The 27,934-nt window shown below is 44.0% G+C and overlaps 1 protein-coding gene across 3 annotated transcripts in view; it reads left to right on the forward strand.

Annotated features, from left to right (window-relative positions):
• The window catches only part of LOC124173221 (sodium-dependent nutrient amino acid transporter 1-like), a 64,363-nt gene that overhangs the window by 27,032 nt on the left and 9,397 nt on the right, over positions 1-27,934 (forward strand). For 2 of the 3 annotated variants that reach the window (XM_046552755.1, XM_046552761.1), the window contains exons 2-4: positions 7,806-7,979; positions 26,166-26,538; positions 27,256-27,547. In XM_046552755.1, coding sequence (XP_046408711.1) covers positions 7,947-7,979; positions 26,166-26,538; positions 27,256-27,547 — 698 coding nt within the window. In that variant the 5' untranslated portion in view covers positions 7,806-7,946. Of the gene's footprint in view, positions 1-6,710; positions 7,068-7,805; positions 7,980-26,165; positions 26,539-27,255; positions 27,548-27,934 lie in introns of those variants that run through there. The other variant, XM_046552766.1, reaches the window with a different exon arrangement.

The raw sequence follows: 27,934 nt of genomic DNA on the forward strand, positions 1-27,934 counted from the left end.
TTTGCAGTTACCATGACAATCGTATTTATTGGTCATCCAGCCTTTTAGACATTTCATTAAATACTCTCTTGTAATTGTATTGACTTGTAGGACCAATCAATCGGGCGCGATTTATTATGGGATCCGATCGGGCGTAATTTTTGTAGGGATCGATTTATAATCGGGTCCATATTTTTATCGGGTTAGAATTATATCGGTTCCGTTATTTATCGTTGGACATAGTTATGAAAAAAAACTATCGACATTAAATGATATCGTATTCCGATATTGAATTTTCGATATCGCCCAAGCCTGCGTCTATAGATTTGACATCTCAAGAGCCGATTACGCATTCCTGCCCATTGGAGAGTTAAGGATTTTTTTTCACGTGGATAAGAAATCGAGGATTGAATTTCAAAGTAAACAACGCGATTGATATGGTTTTATATAACATTACCTGCAATTGTTGAGGGTTATCTAGCAGTCATAGAATTTAAAACAAATTATTGCTCTCCGATGTCCAACCCTTTATATTAGATTGCTTAGTTTCAAAGGATAGGTTACTATTGCTACCAGATGAGATCGCGTGTGGGTGCTATATGACGATGTATATGTCTTTCACGAGCTTAAATGCAGGAGAAATGACATAAGACGACGACATTGCGGCGATATATCTTCGACCTTTGCCACACTTTTCACTATCAAGTGACTTATGGTGTGCTCCATAACATGTCATCATTACTGGTCAGCGATCCAAAGATTGGTTTGACGCAGCTCTCCAACCAACTCTCCTGTCAGCTTACCTTTACTTAGCTTCGTATTTCTTCTCTTTCGAATTATTCTTATATTTTCTCCGCGTATTTAATCTGAAGCCTTTCTCTTTCGTTCTGTCCGTCCACTTTTATCTCGACAGTTGTCTCCATCGGGACATCATGCCTCTAATCATGCCAAAAAAAGTTTTCCGAAGGATTCCTTCTTTTTAGGAGTTTTAGAAGATTTCTTTTTTCTCCTTATCTTCTATTGACTTCCTCATTACTTACTCGGTTGATCCCCTGTAACTTCATCGTTGTTCGGGAACACCGCATTCCGAAACTTTCCAGTCTTACCTTCAATTTTGCTGTCAATATCCAAGCCACCATCCCATAAAAGAACATGCTCCATATGTAGCGACTAATGAGTTTTTTTTCCTTTCTATTATGCTTCTATTCTTGGCTATGTTCATCTGCGCTAGTCTGGCTATTTAGGCATGCTAGGAGGTATTAGGAAAGCCGCTGTTAAGTCCAAAGGGAAAATAAGGTTCGCGTTAGAGTTATTTGACGACAGAAGCCCACTTTGCACTTATTAAACGCCTTTATTGATCGGGAAAATGAATTTCTGTATCTATTCTTTCCATCAAAATGTCCCTTTAATTTTTCCGTTTCTGTCAGACTTCGTAATGTGAGGTGAGGAGATTCTAATATGATGTTCTCCTTGTCGCTCTGTGAGATATCAGTTTTTTTACTGCTCAAGTTATCTAATTCTGACGCATAGAATTATGAAAGTCCAAAGCTTTGAGTAAGCATAGCAATCTCAGCCTCCAGCATTGCTTAAGTTTGGAAAAACAGAGCCTTTCGACGCATCAATATTTTGTGGGATTCACTCATTCATTGGTTGACCGATTGAGAAGCAATCGGCCATTCGATCCCGCTGCTGTCCTCTAAATGACCAAGCCATCATTTCCACATTATTTCCAAGTGTAACCATGGCAATAAACGCGTCGTGGTCACTTGGCAACAGGACGACGGCGCGTGCACCAAGGTGAACTGGTTCGCCCGCAATCTATCAATATGAGAATGAATAATAAGCAGTGCTGTAAGCAGCCATTTCGTGCATTTCTCAGACGCCCTTCTTCGATAAACAAAGCTTCCGGCTCGACCGAAATGTATTGAACGCATTCCGATGGAATATCCACGCATACTACAATATTACGACTCTCCCAACGACCACACATCGTAATGGATTTACTTAAGTTTCCACGGACGTCGGTGAGGACCCGATTTTCACGCGGAAATAAACCTTAATGAAATCCGTCAACATAAATTTATATTCCAGATAAAGTAATGCATTGATTCATTCATTTTATTCAATAAAATTTCAGTGATATTCATCTTGAGTGCAAATTCTGTTATTCAAGTATTGAAAACAAACATGGATCGCTCTAAACTCATCCGCGCTGCCACTTCAACCAAAGAAGCTGACTATGCGTAGTGATTGTTTCCTCTTTTATTCAAGGAAGTAGATGATATCAAAGAAATGTAGGATAATATATTATGATAAATGATTTGTGTGCCCGATATCACTCTCCTTTGGAATAACATATTCACAGCGAAAAGGCATAGAAGTCCTTCGTTATTATTCCTTCAGAGGATCTCGATGATTTTGGGACCTAGTTAAGCATTCCTTGGGCAATTAATTCCATGGGATAAGCCTTTTAAATGGCTAACAGAGTGTTTTTTTTACATTCCACTACGGCTGCAAATTGGGCACGTGATAATTTATTCATGAGTAGTAGAGTAGCAAACTCGCCGATCCACTTGGCCTGGCGCCAACGGCGATTAGCCTTTGTTTTCCACTCCATCGCTTAAGCGCGCGCCACAGAGTACTGCCTCAATAATGCAAGCCAATTGAATGGGGCCGGGTAGGTACTATTACATGATAGATACATGGAAAACGACTGTAACGATTGCCTTTAATTACGTTCGCGTCCTTCACATCGCCATCGAGTGGTTTAAAGGATGGACGAGGCATTCAATGCACCTCGAGTGCTCTTCATTTAGTGGCATATATCTCGATTTAATCCTTCCCCATCCACGCAACTGTTGCACGCAGACAATTGAAATTTTCAACAAACTGTGCTCAACACCAGGTCCCATGATTTTGGTACATATCGAAACTGCACTTTTAGAAAAGTTTTTTATACTATACAGATCTCACGCAAATGTATACATACTTCATCACCCTTTATGTCTTTTTTTTCGAATTAAGGTAAAATTTATAGTGGACTTCAATTTAACTTGATAATAAGTTTTACATTTGCGATTCCATGAAGACGAATATTGAGGAAAAATTGTGGGCATTATTTTTCGAGCGATTGGGTCAGTTTGCGGAAGAGGTGCGAAGCAACAAATTATCCGCAGGAGCAATAACTTTGAGCTTGCAGTACCACTTCGTCAATTGCGGAGGTCATAGAAAATAAACATAGCGGATGTTACCTGGAAAATAATTGAAAACGCCAGCCTGTTGTTTGTTCGATTTTGAACCGAAAAGATAAGAAGCGTGACAATGTAGAAATCGCAGTGTCGTCGTCATTTTTTTCGTTCATTTCGATTCGTACACTCTAACCGTGAATCGTGGAAGAAGACAAACACCACGGAATGGAAAATAGAGTGGATATTATAATATGGAATTGAGGATTAAACTCCGGAGTAGACAGCGATGCGCACAGCTCAACTCAATTTCAAAACCAAATCGTGTGCGGCAGTTTTTCGTTGCACTTCTGCGGAATGCAGCTGGCGTCCAATATGAGCTACATTTTTCTATAAATGATCCGAAGCTGAAGAGATAAATTGTTCCGTTTAGCGCTAATTTACAGTATTATTATGTTTATGCTTTTCGAGGCGTAGGTGTGTGTCCAGTGAAGTTGAAGAGGATGAGAAGTTGATGGTGTGGAGGGCGCTGTGAGCGATTTAAAAGAGGACGAAGATAAAAATAAAGAGAAGGACTCGAAGCGCTTGAACGGCTGCTTAAAGGAGAGAGATTAGAGGGGTGGGGGAGGAGGGCGACGACGATAGCGGCACGCGACCGTGTTTTGTTTGTCCGCGGCCTCATTCGGCGACACCTTCGTTCAGCCACGAAAGAGAGAGAGGCGAAAAGAGACGAAAAAAGACGAGTTTCACTCTCGATCACTTTCGCTCGCACAGGAAGAAATGGAGGGGGTAGAGATAAGAAGGGTGGGGGAGGAATAGGAACGGTGTACGTACAACACTCCTTCATCACTTTCCCCCCGAATGACCGCTTTCGAGGAACCTATATGCTACCCCGCAAGAGGGCTAAATATGCGGGTGGTGTAAGGACACAAGCCGTTAATGAATAAAAACGGAAGTGCTCTAAGGAAATTACGACTAACATTTATTAAAGTCCTTTATTGTTCGGGGAAAAATCGAATTCCCATATCTATCCGTTCTATAAAATATCTCTCTTCAGTGACGGCGCTAGCAGGTGCGGGGCTAGGGGCGAACCTTCAGTGCGGGGCCCTTCACTTAAAGTATTAAACTCTATACCCAATCTACAAACTCGAGCATTTTGAATCCCTACCACTCTCTGGCTAAGTATGTGTTCCCCTCCCAAATTCAGACTTCGTAATTACGCCGTTATGATACCATTACGCAGTTGAGTTCAAAATAGTATAATACAAATTAAATTTATAATTATATTTATTCATAAAATTATAACGTAAAATAAACATAAAAAGCGCACTTTTTACTTTAAATTACTGCATTATTATTCCTTTTTCATAACATTATTTTTTGTCTAGCACGGACTTAACAATACAGTAAAAGTTGAAATTGCGTTTTCAAACTATCGTATATTTTAATTTTTTTCACGAACGCGGGGCCCCCCAAAGCGCGGGGCCCGGGGCAGTCGCCCCGGCCGACCCGCCCTAAGGCCGGCTCTGTCTCTCTTAATTTATCATTTCTCTCGGACCTGGAAACATAGTTCTAATTTGATGTTCTCCCTGTCGCTTTTAAATATATCCATTCTCAATTGTTCAAGCAATCTAAGCCCAGCGCACATTCTCCCAGTCTGTAGCTACTCCCAGTCTAATTCGTTTAACATCTAGGTGAGGCTAAGCTAAGCATTACCGTCACTGAACCACTCATCTCATAACCATAGCAACCAATCACGCTTCCCTTCCCCCACGCTAAGGACACCGACTTCAGAGACGAGGAGGACCCCTGCCATTCCGTAGAGAAGTGATTTCGGTTTCCACTTGGGTTTATTTTTAATCGCTTTCGATATTAATTCATTCTGGAGGACTGATCTTACAGCTAATCCCATCTAGAATGTTGAATCGGAATAATGAGAGGACGAGGACTCGCTGTAAAGAGCAATCCATTTAAATGTCCACGGCCGAGGCAATGCATGTGACACATCGTGACATATGATCGTAAAAAATCGGTGCAACAACTTCTGATACATTCAACTTACAATATGATCTGATTTTTCGCGCTCCTTTTAAAATTTAAAATTTCGCCGATTTTGAAATTATGTATTTACACATTTTTAATGCTTTCAATTCAAGATATGTTATGTGAATTGGCTCTATCGACCACATTTTAATGAATTTCTCTTCGAACCGATTTCTAGACCTTAAATGATTCCTATTTAACATTCTAGATGGAATAAATAATATAATAATAATAGCTAATGACTTTATTTCATCAATTTACATAATTCATAGCATAAAATAAGAATCAGCCATAATAGAATGGAATTAGGCGTAGACGCCAGAAGAGGCCTCTTTTGATGGGGTTACAATGCGTTGCATACGGAAGCACAGATAAACAAAACTATACAAGCACGAAGGCAAATTTATGCAGAGAAGAGTGCTTCATATTGCAAAAATATGAAAATCACTGCAAAAAAAACAGCAAAATAGTAATCATGATAATAATAAAATTTAATGTCAACTTAAATTGCTCATCACAGTAAGATTGGTCCTTCGGAACGATTTAATATCGTAAAGCGAGAAGTCTGCCGCACATTTGAGATGGGAACTGCCTATTCAACAGTGGAGGGTGGAATAGTAATGTATGGACGCACCGTCCGTTGTCTGGTATTCCAGGGGCGTTGACTTCCGACCACCCCTCGCTGGCTAACGAGTCACCACTCGGGAGGTTTTGGGGGTGGGGGGGGGGGCAACCGGATGTCCGCAATCCCCCTCCCTCCACTCTCTCCCGAACCATCGACACCACAACGGAACCACCACAAAGACCCCCTCCTACCCACCAACACGCTGCACTTACTATACTCTAGTTCATTACTTCTCCGAGTCTCTCGGCGAGAAGACGAATTCGACGAGAGCATGTCGTGAGTGCGGAGGAAGCATGTTCCCGACGTACTGTCACTTTTCGGGCGTCCCACCTGGTTATAAAGTCTCTCATGACTGCCGACGTATCTGGTCTCGAGTCAAGGTTCAATTTCCAGGACTTAAGCCGAGAGAGTGAAAATGGCTCCTGTGTTTACCTATACTCTAATCGGAGTTTCAAATCAATTACGAGTGCAAATTGTGAAGGGAGCCTTGGTTCGTTCCGTGGAAATGTTGCCACTTACATTTTAATTTACTCACATTTTAATCGCTTTTCGAAAACATCCGAAGCGCGAATATGAGTGTAGAGCGATCCAATCACTCACAATTAAAAGTTATGGATTCTATAAACATCACGAATATAAATTTTGAGTGACAACAGATCTATTTGCCGAATGGAGAATCCTCTGTTGAAGTAATCACGGTCAAGTCCTTCGCGATTGGTCGGCTGGATTTTCGCGAATTATTCGCCAAGATTCACACCGATACAAATCGCAGAGATGAGAGACTTAATCCGGTGGGAAACCCGAAGATCCTTCAAAGATTTCGCGAGTGAATGAACCGCCCTTCTTGGACTTCTCGGGCACATGCATCGTGTGGATTGAAACGGCGTCCGCCTGCGATCGCATCCAACGGCCGTCCGTCGACACCGTGTTCCATCTTGTCCTGCTGCGAAACAACTGTCGCGTATGTACCACCCCGTCGTCCGTCCAGATGGTCGATCCAGTCGGGGAACTGTCGTCAAATACATGTCTGCGTCAGACATTCTGTCAGTGTAGTCAGGAACGATAAACGGACGTTGGAGCGACGGATATCTTCATGTTGGGTCTTGGCTGTGATCAGCTGTGTCGTCGTGGCGATGACAGCGTGTGCTAACACTCATTTGAATCCCAAGACCCCTCTTCGAGTCCTCAAAGTATACACACTACTGCAATGTTTACTCTCGGCGAGTCCCTCACAGGTGAGAACTAGGGATGGCTATCTTTTCTTTGCACGAATTTCCTGGTCTAGGCGTATCTAACAATAAGTGATAAAAGGTACAAACTACACATGTTAAAGTATTTGAGTATTTCCCTGCGTAAGGTTCGATTTCTTTGGAAACCGACGTTTTCAGTCCGCCATCATCTTTTAGGTTGAATGAATCATTCAGCATTCATCCTACGCAACGATGTTATCAACCGGTGGGAAACAGGAGGAATCTTCTTGTTATTTTATTTCCTAACTTAGATAAACGTAATTATCTACATCAAGACGTACTTCTGCAGATGCGTTCTCGATCACTGGGAGATTAGTTGGAATGATTCGTTATTATGTTTCGTTCGCGACAGTTTTCGTAATGATAATCATAATTTGGTTGTGAGTAGTGTTTTGATTTTGTTTGCTAGCTTTCATAATCGATTTGTGTATTAACCACGTTTCAAATTGCACAAATGCCACTCTAAATTGTGTTATCCGAGGTTTTTTTTGGTTGGTGTCGTGAGACCTGAGGTTGACGACTGAATTCGTCGAAACGTAAACTTTGCTTTAAATATTTTTTTCTTCCCCAGTCGACTCAACATAATTGTTAATAAATATTTCCTTGATCTTCAGAGATTCAATATGGAGGATTTGAAAAGACGATACGTTGGCATTTATTCCAAATGCCTGAAAAACGTGAAAGTACTTAAATTAATGGACTCTTTTTATTCGTGTGTTTCAGATAACCGCGCAATAGGCCCTCCGTCGTCGGATCCACCGCCTGAGCAGTAAAAAGGCCCCAAAGGAATTCAGGACCCAAAGGACACGTAAGGTGGGAGGAGAGAGATAATTGGAAGGATAGAAGAGCATCGAAGCAGCAGCCATGACCAAGGACAAGTACGAGATGCAGAACGTGGTAAGTCACACACTTCCCTTGAAAACGCTCTTCCGAAATAAAAAAAACCATCTCCATCATTCCACATCTCTAAATCACCCTACCGCCTGCCTCAATAGGTGTGTGGTTTTGGATGTTAGGACAACAGCCGTTTAAATAAAAATAAAAAGAAAGGAGCGCGTCGGAGATAGGAGACCACCGAGTCCCGCACAGTATTTCTTAAAGCCTTCATTGTAACAGGGGTTAAAGCGAATTTCTAATACTATTCGTTCGACAACACATCTCTCTTATTTCACATTTCTTTTGGACCGAGAAAAGTAGTAAGACTCTCCAAGTAACTCTGAAAGACGTCCGCACTTAATATTTGAAGCGATCTCAGCCTAATTCATTGTGTCGTGATTGAAACGTAGGCGCGAGCTATGAAGGCCTCATTGAGTCCTCACTAAAGCCGTGCTCCACATTCACAGCCAGCATTGCCTTCTTAGGGATACAATCGTAGCCACACAGACGTATTTTTTTCTATTTTGAAGGCTTGTAATAAAAAAGTAACAATCAGCAGCGTCTGATGGTAGGTGACCCTGGGCCAGTACTCTCCTCAACAGTTATGCATCGGTGATAGCCGCCACGAAGGGAAAAACCTCGCAAGTTCCCCAACTCCTCCCCCCCGGCTGCGGGTCTAATCTTTTGCAAATATTGGGAACAAAAGGATCGACGAGCACTCACAGCAGTGCTGCGGACATTTCCAAAATCAATTAACATGCTAATCACGCTTTGCGTCTCCTCCGAGTACTTGCTATGGAAGCAGTGCTCTGCTTGACAGCTGAAATGTAGTAACTGATGCCGTCGCCCTGAGGAGGATGAAATTGCAGGCCAGACGCACATTAAACCGCATCGCTCTTCCCATTGCGTGGCGCCCGTGAATTTTCGCTCGTCCCAAAACGTGAATGGCGATTGAGCAACCGCGGATCAAAAACAGATCCCAGCCTCGACGAGGGATACCGTGTCATACATATATATATGTGGGAGCGTCTGGACCTTTCAATTCGCACCAGATGCCCAGCAATTCCGAGTGCATGCACTTCGCATGTCCCCCAGCAGAGTGTGCTGCCGACGTTATGCGTACCACCGTTCGTTGCAAAATTCTGACGCTCCTACGTGTTTGAAGAGCAATATCCGAAAGACCACTCATTCCATTTGAAAAAAAGTACATGGCATTAAATCTCTTTCCTCCCTGCGTTGCCTAATGGCTGGCAAACTATTTTGATGCGATGCATTTGAGCGATCAGAAACTGAATTCCATTGCATTTTTCTGTTTGCCACACCAGACCATGCATCCCATCTGGGGTTACGTAGCAACCAAGTGGATTGAGATGTAAACACATCCGTTGTATGTGATTTGGGGGGGAAAGTGGTAGTGTAGTGGTTATATCGCTTGGCTGAGACTTGATCGGAGGGTCCCGGCTTCAAATCTAAATGCTAAATGAGGAAGACCATTGTATCATGTATCTTTCCATTCCATCGACCGAAATTCTTTTCCTGAACTGCGATTTCGGTGACTGAGTGAAAAATCTCATTGACTGATTCGAAAAGATATTCAAAGAAAGTGAAAGAGTTGAGCTGCTGTTAAGATTACATCCGAAGCCACCCATCGCAGTGAGATTAAATTTCGACATTCTCGAAGAAAATTATATCTTTCCATGTTTTCCAACTGCAGCCGCTGAGAGCTCATACACGCGGGAGGAAAGGTTTATGGGATGTAATTGAACATATACTCCTCCATTCCCAACAGTTTTTCATGTTTCCGTTTCGACATATAAAGCGTTTATTGTCGCTTTGGCACGACACGGATATGTTGCCGCGAGTGAGAGGGACTCGAGGTCTTTTCAAGTATTCCGCAATGAATCAAGGTCACATTCATTCCCACAGATTATGACCGTGCGCGCCTGTTGAATCCAATCTATTGCATGTATAACGAAGTCCAGTTTATCACAGCCCAACCGCAGCAAAAGTTCATTGGAACGCTCCATGAAAATCTCAACCAATTTCAACAAACACCACGAATGAAAGCGCCAATAGAAATAGCACTCACGAATGGCGTCATTTTTCAAAATTAATCAATTCTAAAAGAAAACCGGTTATTTGTGTCAAAGGGATAAGAAATCTATGATATGGAAGCTATAAATCAAACTAATTTTCTTAGCGTATATGTTGTAAAGGGATTTCCGCACTGTCAAAAGGGAAAATATTGAGTAAGTACTCGTAGCCTCTAGACTCTCTTCTGGTTCACTCAAGGTGGAAACATATGGTGGACTCGCCTGCAAACGGAAGAAGCACGGAAATTGCATCGCAAGATTGACTCCCAAGTGGGCCACTAAGAGGGTCATCGCGCATTTAAATGGGTTTACAAAACTCACCACTCGCGTCGCTGACGGACAAATTGATCCGAATTTCGAAGAGAAATAAAGTAAAATTAAAGCTATTAACCAATATTTACACTCGTGATGATGTCATCCGTTGAATCCGTAACATTTTAATGCTATTCCTGGCGATTGTAAATGTTGAGAGTAAATGCATCGCTCCCTCTACACTCATCACCGCGATAGAGGACATTAATGAAGTACGATTAAAATGCGTGCAAATTTGCAGCTTCCTGCATCTACTGGACGGATTGGGTCCTCATCTGTGTGATCACACCCTTGACATGGAGATGTCTATGGTGGGAGGAAGGAGGTACGGCTAGCGCCATCTCCAAAGATCTCTGCACTCCCACAGATTCATTGCTGCGATGAGTAGCGCACGCTGTCCCTCGGCCGATGATTCTCTCTGGCAGAGCGATTCGAAGCAATTCATGCGAGCGATTCATGTCGAGAGCCTGTTTCTTGCGAGTCGCGCTGAGCCTTCGCCTTTGAAGTGGCGCTAAGTGCCCGCCGCGTGATCGTCGTCTGTCACACCCGGATGATATCTCGAACAAGTGTGGGAGTGAGTGCTGATGGGAGAGATTTATCGATTTCCTCGTCGAGTGATCGAACACCGCCGTCATCCGACACGATGGATGGACGAAGATTGCCCACTTAAGGGAGGAAGTGCCTTTCACACGTGGATGGGAATGGCTTCGTCGATACCATTGCGAAGCGATTCCACAGTCGAGGCATCGAAATATGAGTGCGATGTGCCCCTCAAATATCGAACGCCAATTCACCCCACTGAACAATCAATGCTCATCCCAATGAAGTGAAGCAACAAATTGTACTTCTGGCCATCTTGATAGGGACATCTAGAATTGCTCTCCATTTAAATACTACATGGGAAATCACGCATTATTGAAATTTTACTCATCAATTTTTTTATCAGAATGAGATTACGAATTCGAAGTTAAATTACTTGGATTCCATTAGGCAACTTTTACATCTCAAGATGCACTATCCTCACAATCAAATTTTGCGCGTTATCCAATTGAAAATAGATGGGAGTTGGCCATGGTTTGAGGACCCGGATGATCATCAGACTGGCCTGGTGTGGTAGCCACGGTGTTGGTTTCTCGCCCCATGGACTCTAGTTCAAATACCGGCTACGGCGAAAATGATTTCAGACGCCCGATTCCGTGCTTGAGTGGTTTTTGTAGGGCCATTTGAGTGCAACACTCCGTCCGTCAGACGGGACGTTAAACCGTGGTCCCCTTGGCGCCTTTCGTTAAGAGCAGACTAAATGCCGACGCCGGGTTTCTCTCCACCCTTTCTTACGGCGAAAATGACCTTAGGTCACCTCCTCGGAATACCATGCAGACGACGCGGTTGAAGCCCGGAAAAGCCCATGGCAGATATGGTGAAGAAGTTTTAATGAATGGAATAAATGTCGCCTGATGGATTGTGTGTGTGTTGTGTGGTGTGGCCGACAGAATAGGATGAGTGGGTGGGTGAGAGGGTGGGAGAGAGACATTGATTGCGATGATGCGGGAAGAGGACGCCAATCTGTCTGCTCCGTCGAGGATTTCCCCCTCCCCGCCCACCCTCCCCTCCCTTGGCCGTCATTCCCCCCCCCCCCCTTTCAGAGAGAGCAGAGCAATACACGCGTGCTGAGAGAGAGAGAAGAGACTGCCACGAAGGACGATGCATTGAAAAGGAAAATGTGAGTAGCGCAATGCTCCCTCCGTATTCCGCAAAGAAAGCGAGACACTCGAGCTCGACCCGCGATTATTTTACAAACGAAGCAATCAATTTCAATTCTACAAAAAGTATGACAGAGACGCCGTTTATTTCCGCGTTGACTTGAATGCGGCATCTGCACAGACGTATTTATTCTACTCCCAGGAAAGTACTCGCTTTTTTTTAGCCTTAAATCACGCCGCACACAACTTTGCGTGCTTGGAATGCCCATAGTTTCCGTTTTCATAATTTGCTATTCAGATACGAGGAAGCTAAATCTATTCCTATTTTAAACAAAAACCATTTTTATTCCAGTAAAATTAAAGGAGCTGTTGTCAACAAAGCACACCTAAGAATACTTTGAAACCAATCGCTCAATTGAAAAGTAATTAGTATTTTTCGGTGTTGTACAGCTTCAGGAATGATAATTGTCTACAGAATAAAATATAAATGTGGTTCTCCAGGGGGATGACAAAAATAAAACGGTTCGAACATAGTGATCAATGGGGAAGTCCTGAGTAGATTAGGTAAGATGCCTTATGGAATCCTTAATAAGAAGCCGGGACAACCCAATAAGCCATGTCTTGAGGAATAATGGCCAGATGAAGAAAATCGTCGAGGGACAAGTGGGTCGGAAGAGAGAGAAAACAGAAGACTTCGGATACGGATCAAGTAAAGATGGATGTTGAATAGAAGATATACTTAGATTTGAAAAGACTGCATAATTCAAATGAGACAACATACAATTTTTGTTCAGTGATGATGATGCATAATGAAATATTTTTTTAGAGCCAAGTATATTTTTTTCGTTAATTTACGTTCTCGTCCTGACGATAAGGACGAACAAGCGGCTCAAGGCGGGAGCGCTGGCTCCGAATTGAGGGCAGCACTTCTGACGATGACGGCCGAATTAGCGGCCAAACGCACTGCTTCCACAAAGTCTCGCCGGGAGAGGAAGGTCGCGTGAGCAGAAGCGTGCGTGGCTCACGGCTGCACGCATCGACATCCAGAGGGAGGGAGGAATTAACTGCCAATGATTCTCAATAGCTCTGAGGCGATGTCTTCGTACTCATACACAGAAGCATCTCGGGAGTGCCAGTGTACTTCATTGTGACGTATGTTGAGAAACAAAAGAAGCGGCGGTTGCGAAGGAAAAATAATTCCACATCCTCTTCTTAGTGATAAAATTAAATCAATTTTTAACTTACACGATCCCTCATCAAAAATCAACAATCTAAGATTTTTTTGACACAACTCTCCGTTCCGCTAGCCTTTTAATAGCCACGCGTCGCTATTAAAAGGCTAGTGACGTAAGTATTGTATTTTAAATCCTTTATAACGCTTTGTCCTATGCATCTCATTCGGATCCGCCCTTTGCCCTTCTTCTCTTCCTCCTGTCCTTCTTCGATCGTTTTCATCGTGCCTCATAATGTGGCTAACAAAGTTGTTCCGTATTCTCCTGGAAGTTTGTAAAAGACTCCTATTTTCTCCCTCTCTTCTCAACACTTCCTCGTTACTTACTCGGACAATCCATTTCACCTTCATCATTCTTCGGTAGCACCGCATTTCGAATGCTTCCACTCTTCACTTCTATGCACCTCTCAACTTCCCAGCCTCGCTCCCACAGAGAAAGATGCTCCATGTGCAGCATCTGATGAATTTCCTCCTTGCCTCTACTCTGAGTGATAAATTGAAAAAAGCAATGTGTAATTTTGTTCTTCGCTTGCGTAGTTAACTTAACACTTTCAGCTTGTGATACAGCCATAGCCATCGACTCTTAATGCGTTCACAGTCTAACTGCATCAAATTAGCCAGTAGATCGAATGAAGACCTCAATCGATTCGTATACCCTCCGCAGTGACTCGCATTCGCTCTCCACATGCATGGCTGTAACCTAACAGTTGACTGCCAACCTCGTAAATTCAGCTTTAGGCCTTCCCAAGACTAAACGTACGAATGTTACTGAAAATAGGATTATCCATTCGGGCACAAGATGTTCTGTCGCCCACCGCGCATTGCTTTAGGTTTACAAAGGTTGGCACTCGTATCGCTGGCGGTCAGTGCGATCCGAATTTCACGGAGGAATAAATTGTGATTATGGTTGTAAACCGAAATTTGTATTTGTGATGGAGTGAGTGATCTGTCTAATGCATAGCTTTCAATTCATATATTCCTTGCCATCATAAATAATTTGTCGTCAACATTGAAAATAAACGGATAGGTCCGCCGCGCTGCGGATATTTTTGGAAACCCATTTAAATGCGCCCAAACAAAAAGGCAACGAAAATGACGTTTCAACGGGAGGGAATGGCGCCTCCCTCCTTCTTAGTGCGGTGTATGTCCACTTGGAACGCCGTGTTTCTGCTACTTCATCGAGCGTTGCGTGCGATCCATGTTTGCCTTCCTTCCTTACACGCGCCGAACGCAAATGTTTGCGATTGGGTGTCTTCCTCCTCGCTCCGTTGAGTGTGGACGGAGAGAAAGCGACTCCTTTGAGGGCGCACTCCACTCCTCATCTTCCGCGCATTAGACTCGCGTGGTTCACTCCTGTTTACACTCTTGTGACCGACTCTTTCCCTCAATCGAAGTGTCTCCCTGAATGAGTCAATGAACCGTAACATTTATGATGATGCCACTAACTCGAGAAAAGTGGGCGGTTTTCCTGCTTTTTTTCAAGTTCAAAACAAACGAGAAAATGGCGGAATAAGAAATTGTTTTATTCGCCGTAAATACAGTTTGAAAAATAATGAGACACGTATATTTCCATCTTTCAACACTTCGAGTACTTCAAGAGCTTCGAGAAAAACGACTTCATTAAGCCTTTCGCGAATAATTTGATGACGCCACGAAATGCTAAGGAGCGTTTATCGCCTTGATCACGTAAGAGCGTTTCCTTTTTATTGCTAATGGCTGGCGTACTGACACCCTCCGCCACGCGCCAATTCAGGCTGCGCACATTGCTATGGGTAGTATATGTACACGTGTATGTGGTAGATGCATATGGACAGGACGGACTGGCGTATTCTCCTCGCGGTCTCATCTCCAAACCTGTCAAGGATTTCATTAAAAAAGGGACGAATATTTACAATTCAAAATGCCAACGAGGAGATCGCAGTTCTCGATCAGAAAACAGCTGAATGGGAGGAAACCTTGGAAAATCCAAGAGCCGATTCATTTTTTACTTTTTAACAACCTGGTTCACTTTGGGAGACTTAAAAAGAGACACCCAGAAGCAATGAAAGGAGAATTTAAAGCCTTCCGAGAAAATCGCTCGCGGATTACGAAATTTCGTCAAGGACAGCTGGATATGAGACGAACGCCCGGAATGCCAGTTGAGGAAGTTGCTTAGCTCGCCTAAGAAGTGGCTTTGTTATAGCAATGGACTGTTCTCGCCCGTCTTCTGCGAACCTGCGACCACGAACCGTGGTCTAACAATGGAGGAGGAATTTCGTCTATTGTAGTGGCGGTGGCGGTAATTGCAGCCGATGCAAATAGTGCGTAATCAATGTGCGGTAATTAACGTGGACAGCGTTTGACCTCAGCGAGTGTATGGCCGCTTAAATGTCTCTCTGAAGGTTACCATTAATTTCCAAAACTATTTACAGGTTTATTTTCCGTGTAACGGTGCCACTTGTAAAGCTAAGAATACATTTAAACTTCATTTTATTTAATTGACGGAAGTCATGTTCTCCGCAAAGTTGTTCCGCTAGTATTCTGAAGCACCATCTGCTGGGAGACAATTGCCAGAAAAACACTCATTAAAAAACTGATGTCTACAGGTCGGCAGGGGGGGGGGACATCCATAAATTACGTGAGGCGTTGGGGGGGGGGGGGAGGGGGCGAGGGGTTTCGACAAATGTCACCTCGGCAAGAAACGGTGTCAAATTGCAAGAAGTATTGAAGTAGTAAATTATTTTGTTTTCTCACTATGATCCGAGACTGCGTCATTAAGTAGTCTTTAATACTTACCTCATGTAAAAAGCACTAAGAAAAGTATGTAATTTTAACAAATCCAACCCTTTCAAGCACAGATTACCGTATTAATATTTAAAAATACATTTTGGAAAAACCTCAGGTGAGATTAGAGGGTAAGAGTGTGTCTAGTTCTCCATTTGCCTAAGACATAAATGACCGTCAAGAGTGAACCGAAAAAAAGGGAAGCGTGCGTTCTATTTAGTTCGGACCGTCAGCGGCGTATAGTCGGGGGGCGTTGAAGTCTCCTTTCACTACCTCAGCAGTTCTCATCGTTCGATTGGTTCGGCTATTTTCTCACTTAGACAATCATATGCTATTTGAACATGAATATCTAACGATAGCTCAGAAATTCTTGGAAGCAAAGCCGATGTTCCTACAGTGCGATAGCAAACAGCATTGTGCAAGTTCAAATTCAACTCGTGTCGTTATCGGCGTTTTTGCAGTTCTTGCGTCCAAAAAGTCTCTTGCATATTTTCTCCGAACCTATCGATTGATTTGGCCGTAAACAACTGTAGAGTCCTCCGATGTGGTGGGCCCACCCGCTTCACCCAACCAACCCACCCCCACACCCCTTCGCAGAGACGGATGCACCATTGGCCCCAAAAAAGAAGTAGAACACTTCTTCCCCCACCCCTGAAAATTAAAACGGAGGACTCATTGGTGCGTTTGTTGCGTCGATGTCAGTTCGGGTGCAAGTCTGCATTCAGTCGTGAGATCGTGAGTATTAATTCAAAAAGTGGATTCAGCGATTGTCACCCGCTCCTCATTTACCCTAAATTATCGAGCGTGATCCGCACGTTGTGCATACTTCTTTTTGCAAATTTGCCGAATGTATTCAATGCGCATTTTACACGAGGCGAACGAGAGCGCGCACTGCACAACGGCCCGGTGACACGACCGACCGACCGACCTGCATGCTGACCGATAACCGCAGACGAGGGATAAAACTTGACCTTCTAAATAATATATAAATTGAGGCATAATTTTCAAAACCTTGGGCGAGAGGAGGTTGAGCGCAAGAGGATTTATCAGAAACGGGAAATGGGTCAAGGAGGGCTTTGAGAAGCAGGCTTCAGCAGAGGAAATCGCACTGTGTTGACGCTCGACAGTAGCGAACTCGCCTTTTAAACGACAGAATAGGGCAATGGAGATTCCTCCCAGGCAAGGATAAGTCACAATTCAATTAACGCTTGTCCCCACGAGTAGAAGCCAATAATTAATTATCCTGTCATTACTCTGAGCATGAATTTTACAACAGAGGGTTCTTCTTAATGTGTTGACACCCACCAGGCATTTAAATGAGTTAACAAAAGTCGCCACTGGCGACTCTGACGGGCGGAGGGATCTGAACTTAACGGAGATTATGATTTTTCGCAGTTTACCGTAATTCACATTTTAGGTACAATGTTTCGAATACTTAACTTTTGAATACTCTTCTGGTGTGAGTTTTAAATGCACAATTGTTAACGATGAGAGTGTAAATGCACCTCTCAGCGCCCATCGCAGTGCAGCGGACATTTTTGAAAACAGATTGAAAAGCGCCCAAATGAGCAACGTAAATAAATCGAGCCTTTACTGAGGTGACCTGTCTCTAAGCTCTTGTTGTTTGCCCCGTGGTCATCGCCGCAAATCGTAAGCTGTATGTCCGTCACTCAAAGAGGTTTTTTTTAATCCCCAGGCAAGAGCGCGTTCGACTCCCGGCGAATCACCAACAAGGGAGAAAACGGCGTGTGTCGCTTACAAGCGCGCGCGTCAATCGTGATGGGAGCGTCCTTCGCCGTGAAAATGGTGCCTCGCGGGCCAAGGTCGACCCCTCCCCCCCCCACCCACTCATTGGGAGGGGGTGGGGGGAGTGATGGGCTCTGAGTTGTTGACGCAGAAAGGGAAGTGGGGGGGGGATTTGATAAAAGACGATCGGCCGAGTCGATGGTTCCAAGCGAATTAAAACGCAGGGTCAAGCCAGACTTCGCAGTGGTGGTAGTATTGTTTGGAAAGGGTGCATTCGACTTAAAAAGGTCATTTCGCCCACCGACTCTTTCTTACTTACTTCAAATACATTAAATATCGCTTCTAATATAATTTATTCTTTCCAATATTTGAGAGCGTGTTGGCCTAGGAGGTAGAGCGCTGGGATAGTTGAGGATGGAGGGGTTGCGAGCGATGCCTTCGGACCCCCCCCCCCCCCCGAAACCAAATCCGAGGAATTGTGATGAGGCCTAGGGAACAGAACTGGCTCGACTACCCTCATTATATGCGGCATTCACTCGCCTTTCGCTTTACGCCGGGGCGACCCTCACCTATCCAAACAAACCTCTGGGTTGAATCACTGAGTGTACTGAATAAGCCATTCTATCGGCGGCTAACGACACATTGGACGTCATCTTCTAGAATCGCAAAAAATCAACGGAACGGGCGAGAGAGTTCTTACGTTATGGAATAATATCGATAGGAGACGTAGGTGAAGGAGAAAGGGTTGTAGTAATGAGTCACTTACTTGATTCGCACTCTTGTCTTCTCCGCCTTCGGGTCTTCGTCTGCGACGTAAACTGCCTGCGACTGGCCTCGAGCCAGGGGCCCTCGCGTATGAGGCGACACCTGGGCCCAAACAAAAGACGATCACGATGAAGCTCCTAGTCTGGAGCCTTCCAGTCGACTGCAGCGCTTCATTTGGGGCGCCAACTCTGTCAAACGACTGTCGACCTTAGTCTACTCTTAACGAAAGGCGCCAAGGAGACCGCGGAATAACGTCCCATCCGCCGGACGAAGTGCACACAAAGCACTCAAGCAGTCACTGAAAACCCTCGCCACCGCCGGTATTAGAACCCGGATCCATTGGACACTCACCCCTGCCCCTATCACAAGTCCTATCCATCTTCTTTCCTCATCGCAGCTTTGTTGGCTTCACACGGTGGTATGTTTCGGATGCTGCAGCAACGGAATCGCTTGCTGCGCGCCGCATAGCAACGTACCGCCGAGGTTGAAGCACGTTACGGCATTCATCACAGAGATTATAATTGAAGGAGAAGGAGCCGCGGACTGACCAGAATTGCTCCATTACGGAGTTTCCGGAAATTCCATTGAAAGTGTGAAATTTACATAGAGGGAATATAATTTGCCTTGACAGGAATTCGAACTGAGATTTAAAGTTGACGGAGATTAGAAAACGCCAAATTGTTCAATGATACTCTCACGTATCATAGAATAATCAGGAAGGAATAAATACATGTCATCATGACTTCGAAGATATTACGTTAGTTTAAATTGAAAACCATTAAATGCTATATTTTTTTAATACTTCGTTCGAAGTACGCAGGGTATTTTTTTGAAATTTCTTTTACTTATGCCTTTGCTAATTTTTCAGCCTTCATCGCAGTAAATATTTTATAGGCTTTGGTATTTTTGCCAAAAATCAGTTTCTAAGTTGAGAAAGCGGCTAATGCCCTGTCCATATGAAGTCGGTAACAGCCAACCAACGTGCATTCACGCACCCGTGGTAACTCAGTGGTTACCTCGTGAGCCGAAATTTGGAAATTCGTCCTAATATAAATGACCCGGGTCAAAAAATTCCATTAAACTGCAAATAACTTCACATATCTTTCTTGAGAATCGCCTACACTACGCTGAAGCTTTTTCCCTGATTCATTTTTGTTCCATGTGTCTCGGAATGATCACATTATTATCGTACTTCCTTTTTTCTGGTTTCGGCCGCGCCAGCAGCGCTGACCACGGTCAAGAGGCAGCGTTGCGAACTACTGATATCTCGATAATCGAAGCGCCATCAGACGATGGTGTAGGACAACCGCGGTACGGACTTGGGTTACGACCGAAAATGTGTGAACGATGCTGAGGTCGTCATTCGATTTTTCTATCATTATCCTCGAGTCTTTCATGCGTACCAAAATATAACAACTATCGCAACAGAATTGGGTTGAAAGTGAATTGCAAATCATGATGTTATTCTTCTAACAGGGAACGATACAAATGTTACAAGGACAGCTGCACATCGTTTCGACGGAGGGAGTATCACAGTCCGAGCCTACTCCAACTACTGTTGTGTTGTGTGGCAGAATAGAAAATAATAAGCTGTCTTCCCAGCAATCACATCCGAGCTGAGCCATAAGTATTTACTCGCTCTGTAATCACTCACAATTACCTGCTGACATTGTTCTCGTTGTTCAACGCTAGATTCGCACCGCTACGAGCTATAATGAGATTAAGCGCACGCTTGAACGCATTGTATTCGTCATTTTTATTCCGAAGCGGAAGCACTTTCCGACGCGGAGTCCTTCGAAAATAAAAATCGCCCCTGAAATAATATTCGCCGCATTCCTCAACTCTGGCGTGGAAAACAAGTGGCTTCCTATGCGATACCAACAAAGGTGTCGTAACTTCCGGTTTTTTTGTGACATTGCTGAGTTTTCATTGTCACCGCGAATTCAACGGACATCACTAATGTCGCGAAATTTTCAAGTGCAAAAATAATGGAACTTATCCGCACGTCACGAAAGAAGGCTCACATGTGATGAACTCCGAGTGCGGAAGCGAACCTGTCCAGCTATGGAATTGGGTTAGTCACACTCTGACCCGAAATGGCAATTTATCAAAATAATTCGGAAGAATGAAGGTGAAGATTAAATACGACGAACAAAATAATATTTCCCATTCTTTTAATAGGTTTAAAATGAGAATATGGGAATGTTGATATGGAATGTTGGAGGAGGCGACCGAGAGCTGAAGCGGAAAGAGGGGTGGAGAGAAACCCGGCGTCGGCAATAGCCTTATCTTGAGAAAAGACGCCACCGGGACCACGGCTTAACGTCCCATGCGACGGACGGAGTGCTGTCCTTATTGTACCCTCCACATAGCACTTAAGGGGCAATCTCTTGAAAATTCTCTGGACACGATGGACCGAATAAGTATGAACCTGTTGACGTCATTATGCTAATCAAACCAGTTTGGGAACAAGTGGAGATGTTTATAATGGCGGTATAATGTAAACATCGAGTGTCTGCAAAATCCCTTTTGAAGGCGTGGATCCAGTATGGGAGAGAGAACTCGATTTCTGTGGCCTCTTTGGGAGCATTTAATGCATTTTAAATATGTCTGCAACGAGGCGATGAGCTCGGAGAATGGACCTAGACAAGTTGCAGAGCATTTACTATCAATATTTGCAATTGAGTATTTGCTCTCGCGAGGAATAGCATGGAAAAAAATTGCCATTCTTGACCACGTGATCATTGTTAATAACCTCAATTACACCTTATTTCCTCGAGTTATGCGGATTGCTCTGCTGTCAGCGACTTCAATAAATACATTTTAATGCGCGGTTTATGAAAATAGTCGTATTCAAAACATTTACCCTCATCAAACGATCGCTTCTCTCGTGACGTCATTTGATGCATCAGCTGATGGTGGCGCTGAGAGAAATGACGTAGCTACAATCGCCAATCGGCGAGCACAATTTCCGCGAAGCGTCAAACTTCAGGCATCAATTCCTCGCAATGTTTACAGATATAAATGTTAGGGGCGGTTTATAGCAATATTTAGCGAAAAAAATAAAGGAACTTAAAAAGAAAATTAGGTTAATGACTCTGGGACGTTAATATAAAACATTAACTCATCCACGTTTCTTTTGATGGACTAACAGCTCTCTACGACACAAAATGTATAGAAATTGAGATTAGCCGTTACTCCTCTGCCTCGCTGTCTTTCCCGTGGCTCACATCTCCAGCAAAAATTAATTTCATCTATAGTAAATTGTTGCATCCATGTTATTTTTAATTCTGAGATGTCTTACTCCACGATTCGCGGTTTTACTTATCAAAACACGTGAGCAAATCGCATGAAAAAATTACGACACAGCGCGTCAGAAAGATTTCGGGTTAATTCAAAATGGAGCAAACCCCTTTATGCTAACTTTCGTCGTACTATAACCACTTACCCCACAGTTTTTTTCCGTGAACTCCGCCGTTGACTTACGCTAGCCATAAGCGCTCCCTACTGTTTAATTTACAGCTGATTTTTTCGTAAAGTAGCCTCTATTTTGGAACTATGCATTCTTGAAGGCTCTCAATACGACAGCGAATTCTGCGAATTTTAGCAGAAAAAAACCGATTACTCACGGGATACTCGAGACACAAGTGGAGGCGTTATGAAAGTGGTCGTGCGGAAAGACGCGAGGCGAGAGCGGAGGGCAGCCGATGACCCAAATATTCGCGAACGCACCGCCAGGGAAAAGAGAAAATCCCCCCCTCGTATTACATGTATCAAAATGAAGCTGGCTCCTGATTGGCTGGCGTCCGCTGTAAACGACCTCTACGAGGAAAACGCGAGCGAGGGCGAGGGAGGCGCCACGAGGAAAAGAGAAGCCGGCCGACCAATGAGAGGGCCCGATGCCTTTAAACGGCGATGCTCATCTGTCTTCGTCGGAGGAGGTGGGATCCATACCACCCAACCCAACCCCCCGCCAAATGCCACCGCGGCGGGGGGAAAAAACTCACCCCTTCTGTGCGCGCAACGAGTCGACTTTCTGCATCCCAGCGAGTTCGCTTCGGACGAACGCGAAAAACCCAGCGGGAAAACCCACTGCAGGTATAAATTACCCTGCGAGCCACCCAAATGGTGTTTGGCGGGGGGTAATCAATCATCAGCATGCAATAGGTTCCCCACATACACACTACATGGTTCTAAAATGAACTTACAAGAATAAAATTAGCAAGTACATATTCATGAAAGTCATATGAGTGCTCCATGACGCTCAAGACATCAATATACTTGCATATAATGCTAACGGTTGGCCATTAATATAAATATGTATGTGTTAGGGTTTAGCAAAGGGTTTACCGCGAAGGAATAAAGAGGAAGCAATACTCGTTAATGATCACATACGAGCTTCTCCACGAAAGATAATGTTTTCTTCCTTGCTATTTAGCCTAGCACGTAACCTCCGAGCCTCCACCGGTTCCCAGCTTAATTCACTTAAAATCAGCGTAACCCTCTCTGGTGACTCTTTGAAGTTTTTGTCAAATCGCACAATTTTCCTTTGTATTATAAAATGTCTTTCGAATGCTTCGTCCGGCATGCTGTGTCGCGAGAATACGCCTCGGTGGAGTGCACGGCGGGATTGAAATGGGTGATTGCGGGCATATTGAGGAAAAGAGCGACTTCGGCGTGAATTCAGACTCGGGCGAGGAAGAACTGCGCCGCAAAAATCCTGCGCCCCTCTGGCGGTAAAAAAATGAAAAGAAAAAAGAAATGAAATGAAATGAAAAGAAATGAAAAAAAGTAATTGCAAAGAAATCGTGAGAGGGCGTGGAAAAATGAAAATTCTCGTCTTCCAGGATCGGTGGTGGGGAAGACGAAGGCCGTCGCTATCGAGAAAGAGGAATCACAAGAAGCACAACGATGCATTTTTGACAAAATTTTACACATTTTGTTTTTACCACTTATGAGTCGTAAATATATCACTGATGATGATTTTTTTAAACGCACAAATATAATCGCATTATTGATCACCGTAGTACCTACCAGTTAAATTACGTAGATCCAAAATGGGTATATCACTTGTCAAGCTGCTTAAATACTAAAAAGAAATGATTTGGCTATAAATATCTGAAAACTTATAGGGTATATGAAAAACATTAGCTGGCTAAAGTTCGGCCGATTAACATTATACTTCCCCACATGAAGATGCTGGTGGGATTGCCGGCGAAACTGTCGTCTTCAGACATCAAGCAACGCGGTGGAACCCGAAAATCTACTACTATCACATCGACTACTCACCTTCACGAGAAGGATGCGTGAGTTCTTTAGGGGGCTGTATTCTGTGGTAGGGCGGGTGTCGAGGTGAGGGATGGGAGCCTCACAAAGGGAAACACTTCGGCAATAAAATAAAAGAGAAACGAAGGAGCGAATTTATGAGCACTTACACGAATCGCGGATTGGCCACGCTCGGGAAGTGAGGAAACAGAATTCCCAGCTCATCGTCGGCCATTATCTGTGCTTTTAATCGCTCATCAACATGGCGGGGAAAGTCCAACCTTCTCAACTCCCAACCACTCGTCTTACTACTGCGGAATCCCTCGTGGTTGAAAACGGATTATCAAGACCATCATTTCGATCGCCTCCATTATCACAGGCTGGCGACAAGCAAAGCAACGATCAATTCATATCATATGGAAATTAAAAGTTGGATGATCCGCGAGCACACCAAATGGTCACGGAGTGTTTTGTAATATTAATTTATTGGAAGGGTACATGCTCAGTTTAAACTAAAAGTGAATAGCCGCTTAAAGTCCATCTTCAGATCGTTGACTCTCGCATTTAATTTACTAGAATAACAACTAATGATATGGTATGCAACAGGAGGCGTCTGACAGCTACAGTCATTTGTATCGTAAGGAGGGTGGGAGAGAAACCCGGCGTCGGCATTAGCGTGCTCTTAAAGAAAGGCGCCAAGGGGACAAAGGCTTTAACGTCCCATCCGACGGACGGAGTGTTGTGTCCCCTCTACGAAGTACTCAATCAGGTATCGGGCAGTCTCTGCTACCGCTGGGGTTTGAACTCGGGCCCACTGGGTAAGAAGACAACTCTCTAGCCACCACTCCAACCCAATTCCCAAAGAAAGACTTCGTTGTGTTCAAATGAATATTGCACCTGTCAGTATACGTAGATTCTCGGTAGTGCTTCAATCTTGGTCTGATCGGCGAGCAGACATTTTGGCTGGGAGGTTTTGTTTGCCATTATAATCTCCCCCACTGCTTGGCACTAAGCGACTCCCGACTCAACTCCCCCCCCCCCCCCAATTCGCTTCGCATCCCTTCCAACCCATGTTGTCCGGAGTCTGCCCATGTCAGCAGCACAATGCACGCATCCATTGCTTTCGGCGAGCTTACAAATTGCCTCCGAACTGCGTTTCCAAATGCAACGCATTCGATTCGCGGCAATAATATGATCGTCTCTCGGAATCCACATCGCAGTCGATTAAAATATGGAAGGGTAGGGTGTAAGTTAAGACGAAAACGAAGTGGCTCAATGTTAACTCAAAAATTGCTCGAACTTTGAGCCGGTGGAGAGGTTGGTCATTCCAACGACTCCTAGCACAGCACTTGCGGGAGTAGAGGTGGGGTTGTTCAATCATGTCTGAAATCACACAATTCATTGAACGAAGTTGGTAGATGAGGGAGGGATCAGTTAGGATGGGAGAAAAATCTTCCTTCCTCTCGTATGTTTCAAATAAGAACGCACTGATGAGGCCGCCCGATTATTAAGAGTCGCTGACGTCATTAGAAATCAGGTTCATTCGTTCGTTCAGGGATAACAATTATTCACTGAAGGAAAGAATCGCTCACTAAAGAGGGTAGACAACAATGAACCACGCGAGGCCCACACGCAAGAGTAGCTGAGAAGCGGAGGCATAAGATCGTGACGTCATTAACTTATCTGTGAAAGGTTTACTATCCATGACTTTCCTTTGCGAATAGTTCGAGAAGCAGGCGTCGCGTCGGGTCGGCGAACGGAAAATGCGAATCTCTATATTTTACAATCTTTATCTCAATAGATAATGGAGCTCTTATTAAATTCTTAGTTTATAGTTATTATATATTCATTACGACACTTACTTCATAAATATTTATGTAAGAGACTGAATTTTTACTCACTCTTCACGTTCACTCTTTGTATGAACACGTCTGTTAGTTAACCGAAAAAGTTTTGCGTATGTAACTAAATAAGTAAGGAAATAGTTGCCACTGGGCAATTTGAGGACACCACCGCCGACAAATTGACCAGCAGCACCTATCTTCTCACATATTTTATTCATTTGGCAAAAATATTTGTCCCTGCCTAATTAAAAAAATTACCCTATCTACTTAAAGCTGGGGAAATGACAGACCCCAATTCTCAGACTCCTGATATAATGGACCGCATAAACCGGTGCTCAACCCAAAAAGTCCGCAGTGAATTATTAAAAAGGCTTAATGCACACTTATTGATTCAACGCAATGGTCGTTGAAAAAGATTAAAAAGAAATCCGTGAAAAAGGCAGTGTTACTGATCGCATTTCTTCCATTCTCTGTGTGTGTGGGTGCAGGAGCTGGGTGTGGCGAACCCTGGTTTCGACAGCGGCCCCGAGGGTAAGCTGAGCGCGGTGAACGGCGGCACCCGCAACGGCGGCGGCGCCGTGGCGGTGGGTGCCGTGGTGGACGAGACGGACGGCTCTGGCCGCCAGCAGTGGTCCAACCAGACCGAGTTCCTGCTCTCGTGCATCGCCATGTCCGTGGGTCTGGGCAACGTGTGGCGCTTCCCTTTCACGGCGTACGAGAACGGGGGTGGCGCCTTCCTCATCCCGTACCTCATCGTGCTGTTCATCGTGGGCAAACCCCTCTACTACATGGAGCTCTCCATCGGGCAATTCTCCAGCCGGGGGTCCGTCAAGATATGGGAAGTGGTGCCCGCCATGAAGGGTGAGTTTTTCATTTGTCCATTCATTGCACCGATCATGGAACGAGGGACCTCTAACGAAACAAGGACGAAGTTCACCATGAATTATATTTAGCTCAACTGGTATTCGAACTCCCAATTGCCGGCCAGGCAAATTTTTTTTTGTGAACTTCATCTTCGGTGTATTTAACTGTCCATTTCTAAACAAAAATCCCTCCAAGCAGCTCTCTGGCTCTGTCACCCTTGTAATTCGTTCAAAAAAAGCTAAAATGGCATAGGGGATAAAAATCTGACATCAGTCGATTCAAGATCCACCAAACACCCAAAGAAAAGGTAAAGTTTGGGAATTAATACCTCTGTATCACTTATTCACATAACAGTCAAATCACTTATAACGAGCCGAAAATGATAGTACTTTTTACCACTAAATTGATATTTACCACTTATATGGGTATCATTTTCATCTAAAATGGGAATCACCAGGTGTTGCCTCTTACATATCAAAAAGAAGTCTTGTCTATTCATTTGCACCTGATACAGGCGGTAATGAAATGAGGACTAAGGACCATTGAACCCACCCTGAACTGTTGATAAACCACACAAATTCTTCTCAAGAGAACAGGTCTAAGCCTGAACAATGGACCTTCCCGTACTGTTAGATAATTGCTCTTATGGTGAAAATTTTGAATGCACAATAAGTATCAAACAATAGTTCTACAATGATATTTATTTTCTTTCAGGTATTGGATATGGGCAGATAGTGTCCATCATTTGTGTGGTGACATATTACTGTTCCCTCATGGGCCTGACTGTGTTCTACTTTGCGGCGTCGTTCCAATCGGAATTGCCGTGGGCCAAGTGTCGACCAGAGTGGGACAACTGCTTTGACTCGGTGAAAAACAGCCAAGAATTGTTGCCCAACAGCACCCTCCTGAATGAAAAGTATTCCGTTGATAACCTAACGGACATTCCAGAAATTACAGTCAGCAGAAACATCAGTGGCTCAAGGAGCTCCTCAGAACTCTATTTCTTGTAAGTATCGGCCATTGATGAACAGTGCTAAAATTTAAATCCACGAATATTACTATGGAGGATACTCCACTTGTCGACTAGATACACATACAGTCACTCCGTGCACTCATAAATGGATTTCCCAATGTTGACGCTCATTTTGCTGGTGGCAGAGTGATCTGACTTTAATGAAAGCCTTAATTAGGGCTACAATTTATATTCATGATGAAATAACCAATCCAAGTTTACACTTCAAAGAGCTATTCCTCGTGACTGCAAATATTGAGAAAAAAATGGATTGCTCTATACTAATTCCTGTGCTGCATGCATTTATGAAAGCAGATTAAAACTGCACCTTAAGTCGCAACGTAAATCAAGCATGAATAGGATGGCCTGGGGTCCCTCCCC

This window comes from Ischnura elegans, chromosome 1 (genome assembly GCF_921293095.1).
Source record: "Ischnura elegans chromosome 1, ioIscEleg1.1, whole genome shotgun sequence".
Classification (NCBI taxonomy): domain Eukaryota; kingdom Metazoa; phylum Arthropoda; class Insecta; order Odonata; family Coenagrionidae; genus Ischnura; species Ischnura elegans.